The sequence below is a fragment of the Crocodylus siamensis genome, chromosome 2 (genome assembly GCF_052110815.1).
Source record: "Crocodylus siamensis isolate JL-2025a chromosome 2, ASM5211081v1, whole genome shotgun sequence".
Classification (NCBI taxonomy): Eukaryota; Metazoa; Chordata; order Crocodylia; family Crocodylidae; genus Crocodylus; species Crocodylus siamensis.
In genome coordinates, this window is record NC_143396.1 from 220,707,257 (window position 1) to 220,727,220 (window position 19,964).

Consider the following 19,964-nt stretch of genomic DNA (forward strand, 5'->3'; position numbering starts at 1 on the left):
TCCAAATTTCCATCACCAAGCTCAAATTTTTTCCCCTCTTACCTTTGACACTCACCACTACTACAGCAGACCTACATATATTATACATCTCATTTTAACTCTCAGATATGCAAGTTGTTTCTTAGGGATTCCTGTAACTCAGACCACATCCTACTTTCTGTATGGATTCTGGACAGAACAGGGGGGCTGTGAGCTGCAGTTCAGACTGGTAGCCACAAGCAATCACAGTCATGACACCAGCTGAACAAGCAGTCAGGTGGCTTTTGTCTCCCCTTCACACTACTTTCTACCTCCCCCTCTCATTCTCATCCCTACTGAGTCTCAGAGGGGGAAGGATATTGCCTCCTTACCCCAAGTACTGGGGTGGGGAAAAGGGAAAACATGAACTACTGAAAGCCATGGGTGAAAGAAGCTGCTGAAGGGGAGAGGGGTGACAACTACTGAAGAGGGATTGATTGTAGTAGCAAAAGCAGCTGGAGGAAAACATCGGGATTGGATGTTGATAAGAGGATACAGTTAATGGAGTAACATGACCTATACTGACCTGTCCCCTTTTCTGCAACTGCACTACCTGTGACTTATTTTATTACCTTTTATTGCTCTGACTCCCTGCTTTCAGCTCTACATGGGCCCTTTTTATCTCCTTTTTTCTCCTTATAAGATCATAGGAAAGTAGGACTAGAAACCTCATAAAGTCATCTAGTCCAGCCCCCCACTCACAGCAGGCTCATTCTTGACTAAACCATCCCAGTCAAGTGTCTGTCTAACCTGTTCTTGAAAATTTCCAGGGATGGAGATTCCACGGCTTCTCTAGACAGCCTGTTCCAATGCTTAATAGTCTCATAGTCAGACAGTTCTTTCTAATCTCCAACCTAAATTGCCTCTGCTGCAGTTTGAGGTTATTGCTTCTATTCCTGTCCCCCACAGCTACAGAAAAGACTGTCTCCATCATCTTTATGTTTGCCATTCAGGTATTTGAATACTGTTATCAGATCCTTCCACAGTCTTCTCTTCTCCAGACCAAATAATCCTAGTTTTTCAGCCTTTCCTTAGAAATCCTGTTTTTCAGGCCTCTAGTCATTTTGTCACTCTCCATCATACTTGCAAACCAATGTTTATGGTTATATACACTCTGTGTGTGATTATGTAAGATAATCATCTGAAATCTTGCATAAAATGTCACACAGAGAGCTGCAAAAATTTGGCAATGATGCCAGGCATAAAACTCCCACACTAAGGAACAGAAGCATGGAGCATGTGTATGTAATCTTAAGAAGCCTTTTCTTGTGTCTCCTCTGTTTCCTGCCTGCTGTTCCTGGCAACAGCTATACTGTCTCCTCCGGGAGTCCCAAATATCTGGAGGCAGTATTGGCAGCATGAACCATTCTATATATTCATGATCTTATTGGTAGAATTTAGCCACATGGGATCCTGATGACCAACTGATCCTGGCTAGTAGTTAGGCTACAAAGTTTACTTCTGATAGTAATTTAGGGAATAATCTTTTCAAGCAGGAAATTGAAAAGTACTAAACACATAAACTGCAAGACGGATTTTACAAGAAATACATTTTTAAGGTCCAAAGAATTATTTTCTTTTTTTCCTCTATCAAACCATGAGTTAAGGATTCTGCTGTCAACCTCCATCACCTAGTTTTCAAACAAGCAGCTTTAGGCTTTCTCCCATGATGCTTCTTATGCTCGGAAAAAGCTTCCTCTTACCATCTAGAAACCTAACTCATTATTCTCCTTCAGAAAACTCCTTAAACTTCCCTGCTGTGTTGCTCACAAAAGTGATAATGCCTAGTCTGCTGGATTAAGTACAGAGCCAAAAAGCCTGAGGCTGAATTGATTCAATCTTTGCAGATTAGTCTACACTGCATAGATTTAACCTATAACTGAGTGAACAGACATTAATTTTTTATTCCAGAAGTTAAAAAACTGAGGGACTGTGGTGTTGACACTCACACAGTCAAATGGGTCGCCAACTGGCTGGAGGGCTGCACCCAGAGAGTGGTAGTGGACGGGTCATTTTCGTCCTGGAGGGATGTGGGCAGTGGGGTTCTGCAGGGCTCAGTCCTCGGGCCCGCACTGTTCAACATCTTCATCAGTGATTTGGACGAGGGGGTAAAAAGCACCCTGTTCAAATTTGCTGATGACTCTGAGATGTGTGGGGATGTGGGCATGCTAGAAGGAAGGAATAAGCTACAATCAGACCTAGACAGGTTACAAGGGTGGGTGGATGAGAATAGGATAGGATTCAACACCGACAAGTGCAAGGTGCTGCACCTGTGCGAGGAAGAACCAGCACCATACCTACAGGCTGGGGAACTCCCCTCTCAGCAGTGCAGAGGCAGAAAAGGATCTTGGAGTCATCATTGATACCAAGATGAACATGGGCCGGCAGTGTGGGAATGCAGTCAGGAAGGCCAACCGTACCTTGTCATGCATCCACAGATGCATCTCAAGCAGATCCAAGGAGGTGATACTCCCCCTCTGTGTGGCACTGGTCAGGCCACAGCTGGAGTACTGCACCCAGTTCTGGGCGCTGCACTTCAGGAGGGATGTGGACAACATGGAGAGGGTCCAGAGGAGGGCCACTCGCATGATCAGGGGGCAGCAGGGCAGGCCCTACGAGGACAGGCTACGGGACCTGAACCTGTGCAACTTCCACAAGAGAAGGCTTAGGAGGGATCTAGTGGCCCGTTACAAGCTAGTCAGAGGGGGCCAGCAGGCAATGGGGGAGTCCCTGTTCCCCCGAGCACTACCAGGTGTTACAAGAAATAACAGTCACACGCTGGCAGAGGGTAGATTCAGACCAGACATCAGGAGGCGCTACTTCACGGTCAGGGTGGCTAGGATCTGGAACCAACTTCCAAGAGAAGTGGTGCTGGCTCCTACCCTGGGGATCTTTAAGAGGAGGCTAGATGAACACCTTTCTGGGGTCTTTCCTGCCATGGCAGGGGGTCGGACTCAATGATCTGCTCAGGTCCTTTTCAACCCTACTAACCATGAAACTATGAAACTAAGTGCAGCAGCATGCTTTCAGTGGCCCAGGCCAAAAGCCGGGGGGGAGGGGGGGAGGCGCTAGAGCACACCTCCCTGCTCACTGGAGGAGACAGCTTGGACCAAGTTTGGCCTGCCCACCCTAAGGTCCTTGTGCTCCCCCCATGGTATGCATGTATCTGTCTGTGATCCCTTTTCTTATATTTAGTCCCTCCTGCAAAGAGTTTACAATCTACTTGTTTTGGTCTCTTTATACAAGCCCAGTGGAGCCTTGGGTCACCTCTGGGGCTCATGATGATGATGATGATAAATGTTAATGAGACAAATTCCTATTTGATTCAGAAGTTTATGGCCAGTAAAAATGAATGTATAAATTTACTACAAAAAATGGCACATGCCTGATCAAATACAAGGCCTGGGTTAAATGGGATATAAGCTTTCGTAGACCTTTGCAATGGGCATGATCACAAAGAGCAGAAGACAAGCAGGTTACAAAATCAAGGGAAAAATAGAATATTCCCAAATACAGGGTTCCCCAACAATACTAAATTGGTATCACTGCACACGTTCTGTATTTAGAAACAAAATAATTATGTATGCATGGACATACCTGGTTAACATTTTCAAAGATATGTTTGGTTTTTTAATTCCTGAATTTTTTGAGGTCTTGAGGTATTGAAATTTTAATTTTTCATTAATACTAGTTCTTTGCATTTAATTTTTGAATTGGTCAGGCTTGTGCAGCTTAGAAACTCCACAGGCTTCAGCAAGAGATCTTGTAAATTCTTTGCTCTAGAACTATTCAGAGATGCTATACATTCTTTAGTCAAGAGCTAGGTGGTATTTCTTGATCCAGAGCCTATCAAGCTACTTCAGGTGCAGACAGAACAGCAGCTCCCCCCTGTAACTTATAACCTGGGATCTGGGTTTTCTGTTTGCCAAGGAAAATGCAGATTTTCTCCTTTCAAGGAGAATAACACAGATTTTTCTCTCTTTAAGGAGGAAAATGTTCAAGGAGAAAATCATGGATTTTCTTCTTTAAAGCAGAAAAACATGGGAAACTATGGGTTTCAGGTGTTGCTGTGGGGGGGAAGGAGCTGCATGTCATAAGTGAGTCATAAGTGAGTGGCAGCAGCACTCACTGAAGCAAAATAATTATGTATGCATGGACATACCTGGTTAACATTTGGTGGGCTGTGGGTTGGGAGTGAGGGGCCCTGGCAAGGTCAGAGGAATGCAGGTTGGGAGTGAGGGGCACCTGGTGGGGACACCAGTAGTGTTGGGGGAATAGGATGGGGAGTAAGGGGCACCAGCAGGGCCAGGGGGCTGTGGGTCATCATAAGTAAGGGGCACTGGCAGGGCTGTGGCAGGGGGGAGCAGGCTGTGAGGTATGTGTGAAGGTCACCAGCAGGGTCAGGGGGATGTGGGTTGGGAGTAAAGGGCACTGGCAGGGCCCAGGGAGCAGTGGGTTAGGAGCGGAGGGCACCAATAGAACTGGGGGGGGCTAGGCTGTGGGTCGAGAATAAGAAGCACCAGCAGGGCCAGGGGGCTATGGCTTGGGAGTGAGGGGCACTGGCAGAGCTTGGAGGGCTGTGGCTTGGGGGTGAGGGGCAATGGCATGGGCAGGACACTGGCATATCAGGGCTGTTCAGTGCCACAAAATGGGGGATGGGGGGACAGCCACAAGTGGACCTGCATCCTGATGAGTGAGGGGTTTAGGGAGAGCTCTGATTTTCTATGATAAAAAACCCCCATTATTATAATGATTGAGGCATGTCCAAATTGCTTTAAAATTGTAGATATATCAATAAAACATTGTGTTCAAGTGATACCTCGATAGATAGATAGATAGATAGATAGTGGTGTTTCATTTGAATCATGGAAAAACATGGATTTGGGATTTTTAAACAGAGAAAACCAGTATCCCTCATCATTACAGTACTGTCAGTACTGGAGCTATAATTGAACAATTTAAACGTACACAAAATTAATTTTTACAGTGTATTATTTACCAATACACTGTGGAGTGAGATGCTTAAAGGCTAGGTTCTATTATAAAACCTAGCCAAAATTTTCAATCTCTAAACCTAGATTCTTTACTCCACGTTTGGAGGCTAAATAGAAGTGGCGTGATTTTCAGGGGTGTTAAACAACTTCAAAGTGCATTGAGGCCTTTCATTGAGGCCTATTTTTACATTGGCTTACAGATGTAAAAAAAGCCTCATAAACAGCATTTTACTTTAAACTCTGTGTACCCCTGTGCCAAGCCCAGTGTATGCCCAGAAGAGACAGTGCATTACTTAGACCTGGCTCACCCAACGTCTGTATAGATTGGGTGCTTTGGCAGAGCTTTTATGGCAACTTTATCTAACAGCTGATCGAATCAGCTGTTAGATAAAAAGTGCCAAAAAACCCATCAAAAGTGCCAAAAAACCCATCGAAGCTCCTGTTCTGTTACAGATTCTGTGGTGATGGGTCAAACCAATGTGCTGCTTCTTCCAGTAAAGCATCCTCTACCCCTGATGTCAGCGCTCCAAGCGTGGTTAGTACAAGTTTGACTGTTTTCTGTTGTTCTCACAAAAATATTAGAAGGGGAATGGTTGATGTTTTTCACCTCTCTTCTTATTTTTCTCATAACCACAAAAGGCAAAGGGATTTTACTTAAACTTCCCAAAAAATTCTAAAATATTTAGCACTCTTAACTATAGCAGGCACAACTGCTATAACACCACACAGTGGTGTGATATAAGGTTTTCTTTATGTAGGCATTTGTGCTATGTTAATTATGTTGGTGTCAAAGTCAAGTTTTAATTATCAGTGCATAAAAAACATGAATGAAACTTTCATGCCATAGCAAGAGGCATTTTATTTATCCTATATTTTTAAAGACATTTTGGAAATGTTTAGAATTTTTTTAATTGTCTATTTTGTACTGTATTTTTCTCTTAACTCCTGTAAATACAAGTTTCCTTACTTACCGGGGTGGCAGATACCCAGCTGGTATAAATTGGCATAGCCTGATTGCCCGGATACACCAGCTTTTACCAGCTGAGGATATGAACCCATTGATATACAGATAAAGTAATATTAATACTCTTCTAAAACTTCTAAAAAAGATAGTAACTGGTTTTAAATAAGTAAAAATCTTTTAATATTAAAGTCTGACATTTCATACCTAGGACAGCCTAGAAATTAATGCTGCATGTGTCACTACAACAGGTGGATTCCAAGCAGATTCCAAATATGCTTCTAGCCATGACAAACTATGAGATATAAGAACTTAAAACTCACTGACCCATTCATGACAACGGTGAGTCCTGAGTGTAAGATTAGGACTTTCTACCAGTTTTTACTTTATACATATATAGGGAAAACAAGGGGGAAAAATGTTAGATTCATTTTTGTGAAAAGATTGGGGATTTTTTTAAAGGTTTGTTACATCTATTTTTAGGGGGAAATATCTATTATAGGACAATTCTAAATCAGTGTGTGCTATGATTCTAGACATGATATGTCATAAATATACTTATATACAACAATGAACCATGAAATGGTGCTTATTTTATTCTAATAAAATGTATTTCCCCCTTGGCTTAATACATTTACATTTAATTCAGTAATGCATCTGTGACTTGGTTTCAAGTAAAGGTTATTTCCACATTGGTTTAAAGTATCTAGGGCTGATATTACACAATACTTGTTAGGTCAATTTGAAACCATAAATCACAATAGAAGTTCTAAATACTGCTGATAGATTTTTCTATAGAGCAGTATCTCTTTGATTGTTTGTAATTCTATGCAAAAGCAAAATGATACTTTGTATTAGAAATGTTTTTATTGAATAGTTGGAAATAAAGGAACGTGTTAGGAAATCTACTTAAATTATTAAAAACTTTCTTCCATGTTGAAAAGATTGTTCAGACAGCTGGTCTGGGTATAAGCCCTTGAACATTCTCTGGCTTCAAGGCACTTCCCTTGGCCAGGACACAGGATGTCCCTGTTTCTGTGACACGTGGACCATGGCTCTTTGGAGTTCTTAGTGCAATTTATAAACAGTACCAAAGGCAGGAAATTTGATTTGCTCAAGGGCATAAGCTCCTTATAGCCTCCATCTTTGTGCTTGTGCAGCCCAACTCGAATTTATATTCTGCATTATTCTGAATCAAAATGCCCTGAAGTATTGAAACACAATACTTCAGAACTGGCAGCACTGTTATTTCTTGAGACTGGAGGGATCCTTTTCAGGAATTATCTGACAGATTTGGATTAGGTTTTCTATAAATGAATTAGGCATTGGACCTTTCCTTCGCCCCTTCCGCTCCCCTCCCCTCCCCTCCCCCTTCTGCCCTGGGATTGATCACAGTTTTTGTACTGTCTTTGTCTAAGCCAATGATTCTCAACCAGGGTGTTGCAGGGTGTCACTGTTAGGTGTACAAATGCCTATAAGATTCACAAGATAAACCCAAGATTTCAAATAAAACTCTATGGTGTCAAAAATATCTTGACCTGCTGTGTTCTTTTAGAATTCTTTCCAACAGAAGTATTGCTCTTTTTTTTTTCCATAGTCAAAAAATAAGTTAAAGCCAGTAGCTATTAGCTAGCATTTTGTGAGGGATGCCTTGAATCTAACAGGGTGTGCCTTAAGTCTAAAAAGGTTTAGAACTACTGGCCAGAGATAAGAGCTGCACAGGGTTGGAGCCATGAAATATCTCAGAGAGTCAAATAAGATTGGAAGTACTGTGTATGTTCTTCTTCCACATTAAGTGGCAGAGCTGGGTAGCCTTACAGCAGGGCAGAGGGTCAAGTCCTCCTGCCCCAGAAAGTTTAGGGCATATTCTTAATCCATATACAGGAATTAGTGATTATGGTGAAAAGTACTTTAAAATTCAGAAATGGATTGCTCAGTCAAAGGCATGATGAAGTCTGATAATTCTGAAGCTATGCAACCTGGGAGAGGAGACTATGGCAAGTATTGCTTGTCATCATGTTTCTTTTTCCCATTATTGCCCGTTCTAAGCATTTAGAAAGCATAAGTCAGGTATCAAAAAGATTTGACATTGCCTAAAAATCACAGGATTTTTAACATAATGAAATTGGGGAGTATTTTTATTTGTCTTCTGGTTTTCTTGAGACTTTAGGATTTATGTTTTTAAGCTTGTCTCTTCAGTCCTGAGGGCTGGAAATGTGCTTATTTTGTAAAAGAGAGCCAGAATTTCATGGTCACCTGACTCCAGTCATTTGACTTTCAAGAAAAACACCAAATACTTCACGACGTGATAAAATTGCAAGAATTGGCAACAGTGCTTTCCTTTCAGAGACATAGTGAAAGAGGAACTTAGAAAATCTCATTTAAGTAATCCAGTTGTTAAGTGTTTTGCAGTCCTTTACAATAAACCTAGGTTTGAGTCATATCCTGCCTTCTGCAGTGGCTAATACCAAGTATTCCAACCAAAAGTGAAAGCCCTTCTTAAATCATTCAGTGTCAATGGTGCTAGAGGAACTGCAGATCACAAGGAATCTGGTGAAACCCATGAGAAGCATACTTCCTCCATGGCTCCCACAGAAGAAGACTAAGGGACTTGCTTAAGTTCACATAGGATGTCAGTGACAGGGCAGAGCAGGGAATGGTTTCAGGCTAGGACCTCTAACAATGAGCCATCCTTCTTCTCACCTTCTTAATATAGGTAAGCAATTTGGCAACTGTGGGCATGATGGAAAAAAATCCCCCTAGCTATTATAACAGCAGATTTATACCAATTCAGGGCTTTATTAAAGGGTACCAAGGCCTACAGCATCTGAGAAACACCAGTCACATGCTACTGACCCCCTGTGAAGTGCATGCTTTTAAACAGTATCTAATATGCGCACTCCAGCACAAACACACCTGTGGAGCACATCAAGGGACCATACTCAAGGGTCAGGGACACTGGATTTATATCAATGTTGCTGAGATGAGACTAGCTCTAAAAGTCAAGGTGTACTCTCAGACTTAGTACTGTTTTCTGTTGCATGTTCCCCGTATACAATTTGCAAACAGATCCAACTTTAACTTTTAATACCTATTTTTCTAAATTTAATTATGAACTCAGAGTTTTCAAATATCCCTCCTTCTCTCCCCTCTCATAGACAGCAACCCTCACTTACCTCTACCTTTCATGGGTCTCCTCTTCCTTGCACAGACAGATTCCCTGCAATTTCAACCCCCTTCCCATACCATCTATCACTCTCTTCTTCCATGCATAGACAGGTGGCCTGTGACTAACTGGTTCTCAGGAATATCCTAAATCTCATCTTGGTACCCTTTCACATGTTTACTCTGGGGGCAGGCTGATTGTGGTACAGTCTGTTTTGACCTTGGTTTTTGTAGATGACTAGTTATTTGCTGGCTCAGAGGTAGAGGAGGTCAAGAAGGGAGTATGCATAAACTCTACAGCATACCCACTATTTCCTCAGAGTTGGGGTGTAGTTACTTGCCAGAATTACACAACTGAGTCTCTGAGAGACAGTAAAATATTAATCAGCTGCTTCGAAGCTTCTCTTCACAGTGGAAATTTATCACCCGGAAATTTTACTGGAAAATACCCAGAAAAAGGACTGGGAGTTACTTCCACTGCCCAGAAAATTCCTGGGAGAGAGAATGCACATTTTTACAGGCCTGAAGCTGCCTAGTAGAGAAACTGAGTGGTGATAAGATTTTGAGAACAAAACAATTTAATTTTTGTTCTTTCCCTTTACTCAAAGCCTCTGGAATGAATTCTGTACCATAGGTTTTCAGAGAAAATAATTACTCATTTCCCTGGGGTAGAATCTAGCTCTTTTTTTTTTAGATTAACTTGACAAAGTACTCCTCCTTATTATTTTTCCCCAAATACTTTGTCGCTGGCTAAAAATATCTGTTATTTGTTTTTCCAGTTACAATGGAGCTAAGCTGTCTCACGTCTGTAGTACAAGGAGACTGTCTCTGCTTGGAAATCACAGTTTCAGTCAGACTGTGCTCCACCTTTTTTTGCCTCTTAGTTGTGGTCCTTACCTGCTTTCTTTGAAGGCTCTGGCATCTTGAACTTTTGTCTTTTGAAGCTCCCAGAAGTGCCTAGAAACCAAGATGCATGCTAAACTGGAATGAGACTGAAAGACTTTTGAAACCCCACTAAAGAAATACTGACTAGAAGTCCCGCATCCTGCTCCTCCCCCTTGACCCCTCGCTCTTGTCATCAGTTGCACCTTATCAAGAGCAGGGCACACTTGACAGCATGGATCAGCCAGGATAAATATAGCCAAGTTCCAGGAGCAAGACAGCTCAAACCACCCAGGACTGGTTGCTGGTGCAAACTCCAAGCCCAAGACTGATGCTGCACATACATACATGTATTCTAATCTTTAGGCCATTTTTGTAATTATTGTGGAGTTTTTTAAAAATGATCCCTTCCTACATTAGCTCTTGTCAGTAGCTGTGTCAGTCCTGGACCATCCTTCAAGCCAGAGTTTAATGGTTGATTCTTCTCAGATGTGAAATGCTGGGTTACTAGATCTGAGTCTGGACATTCAAGGGGAAACCAGTTACTCTACCCTGTTTTAAAGTTCTGACTTTCCTCTCAAGCCTACGCTGTAAATAGTTTCTGCTATATAAGTATCTCTGGAGATGAAAATTTTATTTCCCTCCCAAGTCTCATATAAAAATGTAGCACAAGTGAGCAAGACATATACTCAAGATCCCATTTTGCTGAACACTGTATAGACGTTCTTTGGAATCCTCCCCAGAAAGTTTGGGACTGCACTTCATGCTCCAAGCATTGCTGTTTGTTTATGTGTATTTTTGGTACAAATAAAAGTAACGACCATGCAAAATAACTTTGATGACTTTGCTTTTATGGTTTTCTTGGCCTCGTTGTCTATTTTTCTCATTTTACTTGTGGGCTTTTTGGAGCAGAACCTGTTTGTGCACAGGATCCAGCACATTATAGAATAGATATAATAAAAATTCAAATGGCAAAAAATGATTTTTTGTTATTGTTTTGATTGTTCCCACTTGCATAGGCCTCAATTTTCAAAGGATTTCTGCTGTAGACTTCTGAGAGGAAGCTCAGGTTAGACTGTTGCCTTCTGGGCCCACCATGTAGATAGAATACTGATGACAAGTAGTGTTAAGTTATTTAGCAGCCGTGTTGGTATGAGACAAATTTTAGCCCATTTTGGATTTAAACTTCATTGCTGAACAACAAGAAAGATTTCTACACCTCTCTACCCTTCTGCCATCTGACACCACCAGGAAAGGAATCCTGCCTTATCTACACATCAAAGAGCAACTCCCAAAGGCACTCTCATGGACCCAGAGGAACAGACTTCCACCTTCAGCTTCCTCTGTGCAAAAGGGGGCCAAGTGTTTGCACTGGCCAGGCCAGAAGGTGGGGGCACTTCCTCATGCCTCCCAGTGTACAGGACATTGCCAAGGGCAGCCTAGCCTAGCTAAGTGGGGCCATCCCTGATTGGCTGTCAGATACATGCCCCCAACCCCTGCTGTCACCACAGACCCTCTGGCATACCCAACCCTAGGCTCCCAGCACTGGTTGCCATGGCAGCCCTGGGAGGGGGGGGAATGGAGCCTTATGCCCCCGCCCCTCACCAGCTGGCATTTGCATAGCTTGGGGGCCCCCTGCAGTGGGGGCTTCACCCCACACACATCCTGGCCCACTGCATCATTCCAGCCCTGCCCCCATGCCAGGCCTGGCCTCTCAGTTTTGGAGCTGGGGTGGAGGACTCTGTTCCCAAATGACAAATTTGTGTTGATTTGCATGTGAGATGATTGATTTAGGGACTCAGTCACACACAAAAGGCTGCATCCTTGTTAAATGCCAAGTCCGTGGTGCAAAATATGGGGGCACTGTGAGATGGCCACAAAATTTTAACATGGAAAGAACAATATACATTTCCTTAGTCTTTTCTTGCAAGTGGCTGAATTTCTGTAGCTAAGTTTTGACCCCTTCTTCCCTTCCCCTCCACTTCCTCCCAGCCATCCTAAAAAAAGAAAGTGCAGCCTGAGGAAGATAGTTGGTATGTAAAAATTCTGCCTAAATGATTACATTTTGGCAAAAGCTACAAGCAACTGGGCGCATCTACACATGCAGTTAATGAGGAGCAATAAACTCTGGCACTTATTGCAGCAGGGTCTATTGCTCCTGGGCATGCCATTTACATGTGTACCCAGAAGCACAGCATGCTGAGCCAGGTCAGAGTAGCCCTGACTGGCAGAGTAGCCCTGACTGGCAGCGGGATCAGCCTGCCAGCCTGCGGCTGCTTTGACCCAGCTCAATGCACTGCAGAGGGTCTGGCTGGGGCATAAGGGTGCTCCAGTGTGAGGCTAGCCCCTGCTCTGAAGCGCCCTTGTGCCCCAGCCAGCTCTATCCCCATCTCCATGTGTAGTGCTGCAGAGTAAAAAAAATTCCACATCAGGTTAGTACTTGTATTTAAGTGAAGTTAATTAGTTTCCTCTGCACTGCATGTGTAGCTGTGAGATGTTTACTGCAGAGCTAATTAGGCAACTAGAGTAAATGTGTACTGTAGACATGGCCACTGAAAACAAGAATTGTTCTCAAGTTTTCAGTTGGCAATGCTACCAATGCAGGATGCTACCAGCTCATCCTATAAATAATAAATCCTAAGGTTTCAGAGCAAAAGCCAAGTACTGTTTAGTGTTAGGATGAGACATCACACAAACTTTTATTGCAAAAATTTTAATATAATTTTGCTGTAAAGTATCTGGCATAAACACGGTCTACTAATCTAAACTGATTTGAGAATCCTGTGAGCGAAAAGAGGGGACTTGCCATTCCCTTTATTCATTGCTCTTGAAGATTTTTTGATTAGATTAATTACATTTTGCCTCCCGAAATCCTTGCTTTACTTTCACGTGAACAGCAGGATTCTTCCTTTGTTGGTTTCTTCCTATAGGGTATTTATACACATGCACAAGCTGCAGTGGTGAATGCTTTGAAAAGTGCACAACGCTGTACGGCATGCAGTTGTATAACTCATTAATGGTGCATACCCATCAACGCTGAGAAAATGGTGGTGGTGCACTTTTGCACTAAAACGCATCGAAGGTGCTTCTGTTCAAAAGTGAACCACCATCATTTTCTGTGCATGGATGCACATTTCACCACTTATACAACTGCACATGCCACAGCATGGTGCATGTCAGCTTGCATGTAGAGCAGACTCAATTAATTGAATCTGCTGTGACCCACCGGATCTCTGGCAGGTCCCTGCACAAAAATGTGTGTGTATAAATGCCCATATTTTCTAGCATTGCTTTTCTGTATTAATAGCTATTGAAAACCCGGCTAGAAATGTCTCTATTTGCGTGACAAGTGAAACAGTCCTTATAACACAGTTCACAAACCACTTTTGGTATTAAAGTCACTTTATAATTATAAATAAATGTAAGGCAATATACAACATTCTAGAAAAATGTATAATTATTATCACTGCAATGCTGCCACCTGGTAGCCAGCAGTGTAATAGCAGGGAAAATATTAATTTTCTGGTATCAGCACATTTCTCTCCTAGCTTGAAGAAAAAAATATGCCAAAGAACATATTCCTTTACAAATGTGGAATGCAATTATTTTCATGTATCAGGTCAGTCATTCTTGTGACTGTATTTGATAATGGTGATAGGATCAATTGATAATTTTCAATGTCAAGCTTAATTCTAAATCTGGGACACAATGTGGAAAAACAACCTGTGAAGTTTCTATATAGCAAAATACCAGATAAAATGACGAATGGTTATTGAAAAAGAAAAATATCTGGAGCTAGAGGTACACCTATACATTGATTCTATATCAGATCAGCACCAATATAGGGAAAATTGAAAGAATCGGAAATTGACTTCTTTTGCCTGATGCAGCCGATAAAGTGGCTGATAAATGCCCTATGCATGTGCAGGGCTGTGGCATTCAAGGGGTCAGAAGCGCAGCCCAGCAGCTTGGAGACCAGCATCTGGCTGGTAAGCCTGGCATGGGGGAAGAGGTGGGAGGGGAGGGAAGGGGCAATGGAGGGGGGCAGATTGAGGCTCCTGGGGTGAGGGAGGGAGTGGGACTGGGGCAGGTGCTGCTCAGGCAGGGTAGGGAATGGGACAGAGCCATGAGCAGCTCATCTGGGGGTTGCGGTGAGGGGGGAAGCTTCTGCCACTGCACACCCCCTGGGAGGGCATGCAGGGGGTGTGCCCGTAGATCTGCGCAAGGCAGGGTGAGGTGGGCTGCCACTGTGGGCTGGGGCCAGGGGCTGCGCCAGGGTCTTCCTGGAAAGGGCTGGGTTAAGCTGCACTGCACCCCGAGCAAACAGTGGCAGTGCTGAGAGGGAGTGTTGGCAGGGCTATGGCAGATTTTGGGGTGTCTGCAGTCCCTGTCCCCTCCACATAGCCTGCTCCCAACACTCCCTGAGCACAGTGCAGCCTGGCCCAGCCCCCGCCAGGAAAAGCCCAGCACAGCTCTAGCCCCAACCCCAGCCTGCAACAGCATCCTGCCCCAAGCTGCCCTGCACAGATCTGGGGGCACCACCCCATGCCCCCCCAGGTGGCAGCTGCCCTCCCCCTCACCACCTGGTGACCTGCGCCTCACCCTGCCTGCCCCACCCTGCCTGGTCCAGCTCCTTCACCCTGAGGCCTCAGTCTGCCCCCCACACTTCTTCCCTCTCCCCACCCCTTCTGCTACACCAGAATTACCAGCCCCATGCTGGCCTCCAAGCTGCCCAGTTGCACATCAGAATCAGATCCGTATCAGCCAATATGGCTTCTTAAAAATCATCCATTGGTATCAGCCCAAAAAATCTCTATTGGTGCATCCCTATCTGGAGTCATCTGGTAACTCACACTATGAAGTTAGTTAAATACTGGATCAGATCACCTAGACAGCTTGTGGAATCTTCATAATTGGAAATATTTAGGTGCATGGTAGACAAATATTTATCTTGGATGATTCTGGCTTGAGATCCCTTTCAGCCTTATTTTTCTACAATTAGTGAAGCATTAGTAAAAGGTTCTCAGCGAGATGAGAGATTCCATATCACTACAGATCTTCAGGCTTAAACATACTAAGCATATATAGAGGAGCAAGAGCCAGGAGGACTGAGTATATAATAGCAAAACAGATCTGTACATAAGATCCCACCAATGATCCCTAAGATGAAACCATGCACACCTCTACCCAGAACCTCTTGAGTTCATATTGTCTAGGGACAGAAATTACACATAAATTGGTTTAAGTGATCAGAAACTGATTTAAACCTGTAACAGAACAGAAGTTCAGTGCACATAAATCGCCTTTAAAATGGGCAAAACTGGCTTACGATAAACCTGATTGAACTTAGTATCAGACTTAACTGATTTAGGTCAAACATATTTATGGAACTGCTGTCCCAGACCTCTTCCTGGTTTATGTTAACTCACAGTCCCCCAGCATCCCGGGATGCTTTGCAGCCCTACACTGTGCTATCTGCTCCATTGGCGCAGGGTTGGCCCCACCCCTCTCCTCCCTATCGCTGCTCTAGCTGGCTGAGAAAGGGTAGGGGGTGGCAGTGGGAAAACCTGCTTCGAGTTCTGGTAGCCTGAGGGGAAAGCAAGGGTTAATCTTCCCCTCCATCCTCTCTCCCACCAGCATGTGACTGCAGCCAGGGTCTGCTTGGCAGGTGAGCAGCAGCCCTTGCCAGGTGTCCCCAGCCCCCACATCCTGGGTCGCTGCTGGAGTGGGATGTGGTGGGGGGTGCTGCAGCTTCTTGGATTCTTCTTTCACTGTCTTTACCATCTCTTCCTTTTGTTGTATCACTTTAGTTAAAGCTTTGCATTCCCAGAGCAATTTGTTTCTTTTTCTTTTTATTTACCCAGGGTTTATGCCCAAAGGCTATCTGAGAGGACCACTAGTCACCACAAAATTGCACAAACACATCTGGTCCACAAAATATATCTTTAGTCTAAAAACCTGGAGCTGTTTTTTAGGGTTACCATATTTCCAGTATCAAAAAAGAGGACACCTGTGGGTGGGGGGAGGAGTAGGGAAGGGACATATATGATTGTGGTGGGGGGAGCAGTGATATGCCTGTGCCCTGTCTCTGCCCACTCATTCATAAGCCACAGTGCCCCCCCCAGCCCTGCTCCTGCCTCTCATTCCTGAATGACTGTACCCTACCCCACCAGCCCTGCCAGTGCCCCTCACTCCCAACCTGCAGCTCCCTGCCCCCACCCTGCTGCCCCTGCAGCTTGCATGCATGCACACACACTCTCTCTCTCTGCCTCTGTTTGTGTGTGTGTGTGTGTGTGTGTGTGTGTATGTGTCTCTCTCTCTCTCTCTCTCTCTCTCTCTCTCTCTCTCTCACCTACTGGGGCCCACAGACAGAGCACATGATTCCCCAACAGCCAATCACCTTGCCCCACTGCCCCCAGTCCCAAGCAGCCAAGCTGGAAGTGCCAGGGAGAAGCCAGAAACGGAGCAAAAACCCAGATATTTGCTTGCATTTTAAAAACCCTCCTGGACAGGAGGACAGGGGGCCAAAGAAGAGGATATGTCCAGGAAAATCCACATGTATGGTAACCCTATTTTGCATATCATCCACTTTTCTAGTTCCAATACCTCTTTTCTCACCAAGACTGCCATATCAAGTCAGTCCAAACAGGGGAAAAGCTCCTGAATTCCCACTTAATCTGTGCTCCCTCCCTTGCAAAATAAGTTTGGCAAGTTTAAGTGACTGAGCCTCAAAACCCCTGGAACAGATTTCACAATCCTCAACGGCTCTGAGATCAAGCAGCCTCCAATTTCTAAATCTGGTGTTCAACAAAATTTTGAAGTGCTGTGCACAATGAAGTTCAGTCCAAGCAAATTCAGTAGTGCCCACCCAGGGAAGGGGGAAGCTCAAGCACACCTGCAATGGGGACACCTGGCAACAGCTACTGCCCCCTCCATATCCGGCTGGGGATTGTACAGGCCAAGGTGGGGGTTTTAAACCCCTCCCCAGTCATACTCAGCCTACTGGGGCCTGGCTGCACCCCCCACCTTCCCCCCAGCTTCCTTCCAGCCTTCCAGCCACTCAGGAAGGGAAGGGAGGGCTTGCTCTGGTGTTTCCCACCCACATCTTCTAGCCTGAGCCATTGCAGGCATAGGGCAGCATTTGCAGAATCAAAAGTGAATGTCTATTTACTTGCTTCTTGTTTTAAGCTATTAGATTAGACTAACCTACAAAGATTGAATCAATCCAGGCTCAGGCTTTTTGAATATGTACTTAGCCATTGACAATATTTTATAGAAACAGAACACTGTCCTCTGTGCTTATCCTGTTTTATCTGTGGCCAGTTAGGGTGTTAGGTCTATGTTGTGTCAGACTTGGCAGTAGGCTTACGCAGAATTTCGATTATGGTTTGTAAGGGATGGTTTGGATAGGGATGATACCTCCTCAGGCATGGGGTTAAACTACATGACCTGTGGAGGTCCCTTCCAGTCCTACTTCTCCATGACTATGACTCTATGGCTTCTTTCTAGATTAGTGCAAACTGCTTCCAAATTCCATAGAAAACAGTGAATTATAGAGTGTGGTTGGGATATTATCCATAAAGACTACATCCTTGTAATTTAAATTAACAAAATATTGTATCATCTTTGAAACGGGAAATATATTTTTGAGTTTTCCACAAGGAAAAGGATACATCTGATTCTTCTATTGGCCACTGGGTGGCAGGCTCATTCCTGCCTGTTCAGAGAGGTGTTTATCTCATCCTGCTTTCTGCCTTAAATCCCATGAATGCTTCATCTTCACAGGAAAGTGTGATTGTTAGCTTGTGTATCTTGATCAGACAAACTTCTGATAAGTTTACAGACAAATACCTGAGACTAAGCAACTGTTCAGCAAAGGACAGTTTCTTTTTCAAATTACAAGAATGATTTTTAGTGCTTCAATATAAACTAAGATATACAGCTGGGATTGTTTACCTCAGAAATAGAAGAGGTGACATACTACATTTTATAGAAGATAATCAGTGGTATAGACATGGGAAATCAAGAATTTCTGTTCTCCCTGTCTTGTAATACAAAAACAAGAGGAAATTCAATGGCATTAAAAGGTGAGTACATCAAAATCAATTAAGGAAATACTTTTTCACATGATATATGATTAAATGTGGAATTCATCTTCACAGGAAGTGGTTGAGACCAAGTAAAAGATTCAAAAAGTTAATGGATACTTTTATGGATGTCAAAAACACCAACAGTTGTCAAAATGTTGGAAGTCATACTAAATTTATGCTTCAGTGTTTAAAACCATCTCTAATTATTAAAGATAAGGATAAGACCCATTAGGAGTGGATAAATCCTACATCTAGCTTAACCCTTTCTCTGAATCATCTGTTGGTAGACATTTTCAGGGAGAAAATACTAGATTAGATCAATATTGGTGTGAACTAGTATAGGAGTCCAATATTTTATATACTTGTATTTTACGTAAGTTATGTATATAACATATTCTATCTCAATCCACATTTATGGTTTTACTTCCACTTCTAGTGTTTTAATTGATGTTAATGCACAAGTTAGCTTTTGTTTATGGTAAACGAATCTTTGTGGCTAAACAGTCTTTCAGAACGAGATCTTGCAAAGCACATCATCGTACGTGCTTTGTTGAAACAGTGGTTTAACTGCATCACCAAATATTCTTTGCATAAAAATAATTTGAGAGACAGAAAGTGACACCAACTGTCCCAGGAAGAATACTTGATTCTGCAGGTACTGACAAGGTTCGTGTGGAATTTACATTTTACGTGAGGTTACAGTGGCTTCCAGCTGGCTAGTTTTCTTTGTCAAATGTTGTTTTTTTTTCCTTTGTGGGCACATGCAGATTGGAGTGACAGAGAAATCCAGAAGACCCATGTGGCTGAGATCTAATGGCTTTTTGGTTAATTTCTATGTTTTTTTTTATCAGAATATCTTTCTGTTAAGTGAAGGTACTGTCTGTTTCTGTCACATCAGGAATTTACATTTCCAAAATTGTGTGTTTGGGAGAATGCATCATTGACAATATAACTAATTTCTGGCATTAGATCTAATCTCACTATAAGGTACTAAGTCCAAAATCAGCTCCTGACAGAGAAAAAAACCCTTGTTGCTGTGACTGATACAAGTATAAAACCATTAAAAAAATAAATGTGATCTCCCTGCAATGGTTAATTTGGAAATGGGAACAAATATTTATGAGCTAATGAAAATATCCAATCCTAAGAGGAATGTTGAATTGGTGAGGCAGAAGGTTCATCATTATCACTTTATTTTACATTTGTATTACTGTAATCCTAAGGGGCCCCAACTGATATCAGGGACAGCTGTGCTAGGTACTGTGTAGACACTTAATGAAAGAGACCCTATTCTAAATATTTTACAATCTAGGGATAGGGACAGAAATTACACATAAACTGGTATAAGTGATCAGCAATCAGTCTAAACCTGTCACACAGAAGAAGTTCAATGCACACAGACCCCTTTCAAAATGGTGGACCCTGGTTTAAGATAGATCTAGATGAATGTAGGATTAGATTTAATCAGTTAGGTTAGATGGGTGTAGCGAACTTCTGTTTCAGATCCCTTTCCAGTGAAAGTTAGGTCGCAGTCCCCTGGCATCCCAGGATGATTTGTGGCCCCTGCTAACTGCCCCTTGTAAGGCAGATGGGCTAGCCACTGCCAGTGCTCCTTCGCTCCTGCCAAACCAGGCCAGCCTGGCCCCTGGGCTGTCACAGAGCTGAGGCTCCCGAGCACAGATGGCAGATGGTATGGGGGCTGGTGGAGGGGGGGGATGGAGCCCTCCCTCCAGGCCCCCCTCAATCTGGGGTCTGTACCATGCAGAGAGACCCCCAGAAGTGGGGACTTTTCCCTCTACAGCCTGGCTTACCCTCTCCCCACAGCCTGGCTCCACGAGAGCTTCAGCGCCCCCC

General features: G+C 43.5%; 1 protein-coding gene and 1 long non-coding RNA gene across 2 annotated transcripts in view; one reads left to right on the forward strand and one right to left on the reverse strand.

The window, feature by feature from the left end:
• MYBPC3 (myosin binding protein C3) overlaps positions 1–10,606 on the reverse strand; it is a 108,602-nt gene extending 97,996 nt beyond the window's left edge. The window contains exon 1 of the mRNA XM_090033128.1: positions 10,036–10,606. Within this exon, the coding sequence (XP_089889254.1) occupies positions 10,036–10,060 (25 nt within the window). The 5' untranslated portion in view covers positions 10,061–10,606. The remainder of the gene's footprint in view (positions 1–10,035) is intronic.
• Positions 10,607–17,822: 7,216 nt separating this feature from the next.
• The window catches only part of LOC149871740 (uncharacterized), a 98,193-nt gene continuing 96,051 nt past the window's right edge, over positions 17,823–19,964 (forward strand). Inside the window, exon 1 of the long non-coding RNA XR_016440294.1 lies at positions 17,823–18,107. This is a non-coding gene — a long non-coding RNA (uncharacterized LOC149871740). The remainder of the gene's footprint in view (positions 18,108–19,964) is intronic.